The sequence below is a fragment of the Camellia sinensis genome, chromosome 7, assembly GCF_055761805.1.
Source record: "Camellia sinensis isolate YWXY chromosome 7, ASM5576180v1, whole genome shotgun sequence".
NCBI classification, from domain to species: domain Eukaryota; kingdom Viridiplantae; phylum Streptophyta; class Magnoliopsida; order Ericales; family Theaceae; genus Camellia; species Camellia sinensis.
Genome location: NC_138967.1, coordinates 75359340 through 75367124, shown reverse-complemented (window position 1 = coordinate 75367124; position 7785 = coordinate 75359340). Strand labels below are relative to the sequence as shown.

At 35.8% G+C, this 7785-nt stretch overlaps 1 protein-coding gene across 1 annotated transcript; it reads right to left on the bottom strand.

The window, feature by feature from the left end:
- Positions 1-3622: 3622 nt before the first annotated feature.
- Positions 3623-4669, bottom strand: LOC114282491 (F-box/kelch-repeat protein At3g23880-like). Its single transcript, XM_028225174.2, has one exon. The coding sequence runs from the start codon at positions 4667-4669 to the stop codon at positions 3623-3625; it is 1047 nt and encodes a 348-aa protein (XP_028080975.2).
- Between the last annotated feature and the right edge of the window lie 3116 nt (positions 4670-7785).

Sequence of the window (7785 nt, the reverse complement as noted above, 5' to 3'; positions counted from 1 at the left end):
TAGCATAATCTGCACAGCAGCGCAACCATAGAATAAAACCAGTTCAGAAGAAAATCATATCAAAATGCAAACCCAAAAATGTAGTAACAGACCAGATCATCTCAACAAAACAGAGCCACCTAAAGTAATAAGGCACCATATGGGGAGATCAGGTTGAAGGAAAACTATATTGTTGCTGCCACAATGCTTCAAAGTAACAAAGCACGAAGCACAAAGCCACCATATGAGATCAGCTACAACAATTCTGCTGTTGGCTGAGCAGACTAAGCAAGCCGGGCAGACCCAACCCACATGACTGTTTCTCTTGAACATGATATGACCAGATTAGGAATGCATGATGATAAGACCTAACATAGAAACAACCCATACCTTGCTCTTGAAAATCCTTATCAGTTTTTACAAACCCTGCAACCAAAGCCCTTGGCAATGCTGCAACCCACTCATCTTTATTGAGATCTGATGGAATACCAGCCAAAACATTATTCAAGAGATTCTCCTTGGAGTATATAGCAGCAATAGACCCATTGTGTCCATCAAATATCTAGAGGACAGAGCAGGAGTTCCACCCAAATCAGTCAAAAACCACAGCAAGCAGAGTAGTTCACCCAGATCAGACTCTACCCTCCACACCCTGAGAATAATGCACTTCACAGTCATACGAGCCATACCATTTTCCTCTTTAGACACTTCTTCCTGAAATACACCTTCTCACTTGCCTAAGATTAATCACAAAGTCCTCCACTAAAAAACAATGTTCTAAATAATACGGTCTCAGCCACAGTGCAACCCTGACTTTTATCACTTCACATAACGCAGCTACATCAGGGATGGCAACATTGAACACCACATCATTTCGAAGCTGCCACAGGGACCATAACACAACCGGAGGTATGCCCCTCCAAATTTTCCTCTCCTTACTGCTGAGCACCTCCCCATCCCACCAAAGAAGCAACCCCTCAATAGTTCCAAGTAAGGCCCCTTGGACATTCCACCAATTCAGCATTGCAACCCACACAGATGATGCAAAACAGCAGGACACCATGACATGGTTTACAGTTTCACACTCAGCTTTGCAAAATACACATAGATTTTATACATTACCTTAAAGCACACCAATTCTTTGGAGGAAAACTAAAGTCTTAAGTCTACCCAGCCATGCAAGCCATCCCATAAATTGGACTTTAGGAGGCAAGTATTTCACCCAAACTAGTTTACAGATACTCAATTGAGAGCTAGCACTCACAGAAGCCCCATGGTATAGAGAAGACACTGAGAATACCTCTGTTGTTGCTACTAACCACATTGGTTTATCAATCTGATTGACCCCCAAAGCAGGTGCAGCCCCTAGGAGATTCTTGAGCCTTGTGACCTCACAATCTTCCCAATCATATAGCCTTCTTCTAAAATTAAACACCTAGTTCCCTGCAATTTCCTTTCTCTCATACATTGTTCTTAGTGACACCTCCTTATCCAGAATTAAAGAAAATAAGCCAGATATTCCTCTCTGAAGCAGGTGGCATGACACCACTTATCCAACCAAAACCTTACTCTACTCTCATCCCCAACCTTTAGCTGCCAATTATTCATGTAGAACTGCAGGAGTGGGCTATCAAACAAGGCAAAATTGATTATACCTTTCCAAACAGTAGATGCACTAGGCCTTGTACAAGAAGAGGGTACCCAATCACTAAAGTCGACCTTGTACTTGCTACGAATAACCTTCCTCCACAGTGCATCTTTTTCATACCCAAACCTCCACCACCATTTGATTAGTAGATAGTCATTCATCATTTTTACTCTTCTCAGCCCCAGCCCCCCTTGATCCACACTTTTGGACATATCAGCCCATTTTACCTAGTGAACCCTCCTCCTCACTTCAGACCCCCCCCCCCCCCAAAGGAATGCAGCCTGTAGCCTTTCAATTACTTTAGCTACCCCTTGAGGTACTCTAAACAAGGATAAATATTATATTGGCAGCAAAGCAGTTACTGATTTGATTAAGGTTAACCTCCTCGCATACGATAAGAGCTTTCTTTTCCAGCTAGCTAGCCTACTATGAATCTTATCCAGCACGGGTTTCCAAGTTTGCTTTCTATTAGGATTAGCCCCAAGAGGCAGGCCTAAATATTGCATAGGTAGCTTCTTGATCTTACAATTCAAAATAGATGCAAATGAAGCTAGAGATTCATCTGACACACCCACTCCACAAACCCGATATTTAATATTGATATTTAATGTTAGGGAATGAGAGAGAAGGGAAAGGACCAAGACATAAGAAATTTCATACACAAATTAAATAGCATTGACGTTATTATTTTATATTATTTTTAATTGACAACACATTAAAAACAATGCATGCATTCTCTCTCATCTGATGTGAATATATTTTTAATTGACAACACATTAAAAATAATGTGAACATTCTTTCTCATCTAATGTGAACGTTTACAACACCTTTTCAAAAAATTCTCTCTCATCTAATGTAGTGATGTGAACATTCACAACATGTGAACCTTCCTATTTTTAATTGGTAACACATTAAAAATAACGTTCATTATATTTGTAATTAACAACACATTTTTATTCACAACATGTAGTGATGTGAATGTTTACATTTGTATGTTTTAGAATGAATATTCACATCATGTAATTGATAACACAATGGCAAAAATTCATTTCAAATTAATATAAATATAATGACAGTCAATATCCTGATGCATGAGAACTACCAAAACATAATAACAATCAACATTAACTATCAACCTTAATAGGGGACATGAGAGATTGAGGGTGTTTTGGTCTTCTTACCTCAAATAGGATCTAATGGAATAGTCAGAAAGAATATGAGTTTGATGGAATAAAACTCTTAGAAAGAGAATTTATCAAAAAAAAAAAAAAACTCTCAATATATATATGTATGTATCAAGAGATGAATTTGCAAATTCAGTGTTTGTTTGGCTCTATTAGAGTCCCATCACTCCCTTGGGACAATTAGTTCCCTTTCCAAATTATCTTTCCTTTACTATTTAATGTCATAAATACTCTTTCAAAATTTTATCCCATTTTAATCAAACAATGACATGGCATATATAATCTCATTCAACAATTTTATGGTACTAAAAATAAATATATGTAAGAAGTGGTATTACTTATGCTTTTATTTCCTTGATCTAATCTACCAAACAAGATCATATTGTTATCCTCCATGCACCATCTACTCTTCTTGGCTCACTAACATGACCTAATGAACCAGCTAACCTGCCTACTTTATGATAAACTAATTTAAAGTTATTAATCACAAAAACAAACGAAATCAAAATAAATCTGAAATAATAAAAATGTAGTCAAAGATTAGAGAATTTTTTTAAATGAAAACTATAAAAATGAAGTCAAGTCAATTTCTCCTCTTATAGTTATCCATCATATATTCTGAGTCTGACTCTCTATATCCTCTCCCTTCAACCTCGTATGCCGAAACACCCGCCCTTATTACCTTTCTCATTTTTCGCCAAGAGCTTGAAAGGGAATTTTCCACATATCTTGCATCTCCTCTCAACTCTTTCGCTTCCCAATTGTGATCAATAGGTGAAGTTAAACTTTCCTCATACACAGCTGCATAGAATTAGGGACCCTTGGTTGGAATCCTAATATCCCTTTGCCAGTTGTCGTTAGGATTATATGCTCTTACATGGTTCCTGCAAATTTTCATTAGAATCTCACCATTCTTTGTGAAACACAATGGTGCTACATTATCATAAATATGCAAGTTAGGCAAATTTGATAGAATGAACATGGTAGTCCAAGATTCTTTGATACCATATTTCTTCATCACCAACACCTTAACTCTATCCATACGATTAGTTGGGTGCTGACAAGAGCAAACCATACAAGGACATCCTTCTAAAACTCCCAAACCGAGTAGAATATCTCCATGTCCATCTTTAGGTTGTGGCATTGGTAACTTCTTGAATATATTCTTCCATGGATTGAAGTAAATGATTTGATAGGGTGTGAAGAAGTGACCCCAACTTTCTTTAGAAGCAAACCAATGTAGATTTTCATTCACAACAGGACCCGATTTCATACTAGAAACATGGTATGGGAAGTGAACAACTGTCCAAGTCTTGTTTCGAAAACTACCAATTATAACCAATCCACAACTTGGAGTCTCATGAGAAAATGCCATTACAGCCTTGTACTCATTATTCGAGGAGTCAAAGCAAAGCCCAGAAAAAACACCGTAGTCACTATCTTGTAACTGATGATATGAGAGGACTTTCTTCGAACACTTGGTGAGTGGATTCCACAAGAACAAATCATCGATAATCCGAATACGCAACAACCGAATAAGTAATAACCCATTACAAGAACCCAAGATTTCAATGTCATAATGAGATTGGATTTTTTCAACAGGTTCAAGAACACGTTTCACAAGACATGCTTTGTCGATGGAGTGAAGATATGTCCTTCCACAAATTAGAACTTTGTTTCGTTGAACACTTTTCACAGAACTTGATTGAATCAAAGAACGCCATTGCTTGGAAACAAGCATGAATTTGACAAGAGATTTGAGGGGTAACCTTGAGAGAATTTCGATAACGATTTCTTCGGGAAGATTTAATTGCCGCTTTCTCTTCCCTAAAATTGTTGCAAGAGCTAGGGTTTGCATTTTCCCCTTTAGAAACTGTTCACAGGCTAGGTTTTTTTTAGCCCTCATGCATGATCAAATATATACTATATACGATATTCTCATATGAGAACTATTGGGTCCTAAAAGAGGGGGTGAAATAAAAAATAGAAATATTGTATATCTTGTTTAACATTTGAATTAAATTTAGGGAGAGTGATTAATAAAATCTTAACAATTTTATAATTTAAAGATTTAATTTTAATCTCTTCTAAATTATTAATTATTAATTATTTGTTTCAGCCCCTCCTTTTAGGACTCAATAGTCCGCATATGAGAATATTGTATCTCGATATCTAGATAGACTATTAATTTCAAGAGCGAATTATATTAACGGTCCTTATAGTTTGAGATTTGTGTTATTTTGGTCTCTGATCTTTCAATTGTGATATATTCGACCTTGAATTTTGAATCTTATTTCAAATAAGGACAATTGAATATATTGTTAATCAATTTCAAGAGGAAAGTCGTCAATTTTATAAATATAAACTAGTTTGACAAAAATAAATGTCAAAAAATTATTTTTTAATTTTAAAATATTATTTCTACTCACCAAAAATAAAATTATATAAAAATGATAAATCTTTTACATTTTTATTTATGTATTTCTTACCAAATTAATTTTTAGTATGTGTTTTGATGATAATCATTTATTGAGTGGTAGTTTTTGTTGATATTTTTGAATGGTTATCATGTAATAGATGGTTGTACTTGTTGGTACAGATTTTTTTGGATGGTTATCGTTTAATGTATGATTATTAGACTTTTAATATATAATTAATATGTTTAATATGTGAAATATTTTTAGTTTTGAATTTTTTGATTTAATGATGATATCAAAGCTGTGGCCATGTTTGAAAAAAATAAAAAATAATTTAACGAAAATAAATATCAAAAAAATTATTTTTACCCTCCAAAAAATAAAATTATATAAGAATGATGTGTTTTTAATTTTTTTTTCACCAATTTAATTTTTAGATTCTTAGAAAACAAATTGAAAATAGATTTTGAAAGCCAAATCAAACATAATTTTATAACCAAAAAAATTTCAATATTATTTATTTAAAAAAATGTCATTATATTTGTTGGCACATAAATTTTAAACCAAATTTATGTTTAAATTTCAAATACAGTCAATGACACACATAGAGCCTACGATAAGATTGTTGTAGGCAATCACTTCCCAAAATGATCAACTTGCTCCATTGAAGTGCATAAATAAAACAACGTCGTATCTTAACGACGTTATTTAAGATGCTCAAATGACACGTGGAGCCTACGAAAGATGACACTTGTAGAGCGTACAGCAAGGACACCACACAGGATGAAACCCCAAAGATCAATCCGGTTAATCAGATATACGATTAATCAGATAGCGCTATTATTCAAAATTTAAATGGCGCTATCATCCAATTCGAAATTCAAATATCATTCAATTTAAAATTCAAATTGAAGATGAAACATTCCTATCACCTGATGGCCCTCCATAAATATGAGGACCATCACACAAGACGTGGGATCAGAGAATCAGAAGTGAAAAGATCAGAGAGAGAGAGAGAAAGAAATTGAGAGCTAAACAAATCGTTACAAGAAAGAAGAAAATAAGCCTAGAGAACTCAAGAGCCTACGCTAATGGCAATGAATAGGTAAAGGGTTCCAAACCCAAACTGTATTTTGTATTCGAGGGTTCAAAACCCATAACAATCTCAATAAAATATTTCTTTTTTTAAAAAAATTGTCTTTTGTTGTTTATTTTGTTTTTTCATTAATCGGAGGTTTCATTTGTATAAAATGTGTAATTAACGATCTGAAATACAGATCGGAAATAAGAACCTGCTATTCAAATAATCAACACTGTTTAGTCAAAAAACTAAACAGTGGACATTTGTAACATAAAATTTTGAAATGTGTTGAAACACTTCATGTTTTAAAATTTGTGTCTACAAATTTTGGCATGCCCAGTGGGACATTATTTCTGCTCTCATCTTTTGAAGAACAAAAAAAATATATATATATATATATATATAATTGAAACTTACTGACGTATTCTTTTGTTATAGAAATGCTGAAGCAACTGTTAGGAGACAAACCTACACTCCAGTGGTTCTGAAATCACCAAGGTTGGAGATAACACCCATCACCCAAGGGGCTCCGGAGCGAATGCTCTTGGCTGTCCCAACAGTAGAGCCAACGAAATCTTGGAAAGATGCACTTCTTTCCCCTGCCACCCAAGGGGCTCCGGAGCGAAAGCTCTTGGCTGTCCTGAAGGTAACTGGTGTGACGAAGAAAGTCACACTTCTCCAGAAAGCTAAAAGTTTGAGAAAGATTACTGAAGATTATGTGAAAGCGTCAAAGCAGTACGCAATTGTGAGGGCCACTGCCCGAACGAAGAACTTTCTAATTCAGGCAAAGGAGGCTAATCAATTTGCAACTGCGACTTTTGTTGCAGCTTCAACGGGGGCAACAAAAAATGTTATGGCCCAACTACTCAAAAGGGTAGAAGACTCCATTAAAATGGTGGAGTCTGCCCAGAAGAAAGCTTCTGTTGAAAACATGGCCATCATTAGGGCCATTGGGAGGAGGGTAATGACCCAAACTCCTGTTGATGGAAAAAAGGCCCCTGTTGTTGAAAAAACAGTTGCTGCCTACGAACCGGTAGTTCTGTTCAGAGCACAAAATCGATCAAACCAAATCTCAGTCAACTCTCAAGAGCCAAAGGAACACTCGTTGGCTCGACAAGGTTTGAATAAGGAACACCCGTTGGCTCGACAGGGTTCAAATAAGGAACACCCGTTGGCCCAACAGAATAAGGAACACTCATTGGCTCGACAGGGTTCAAATGAGAAACACCCGTTGGCCCGACAAGGTTCGAATAAGGAACACCTGTTGGCCCAACGGGATTTGAATCAACATAAATTGACCCGCTCTAAAAATGTAGGGACTGTTTTAAAAATTCATGAGGAATTTACAATGGCACAAATGGTTCCTTCTATGCCCTTAGGGGCTCAACTTGATATGTCATCCGGTCCAGTTTCAAAAAGACAATGGCGAAGAAGAAATAAGGCCTTAAAGAAACTGGAACTAAGAACAGTGGCAAC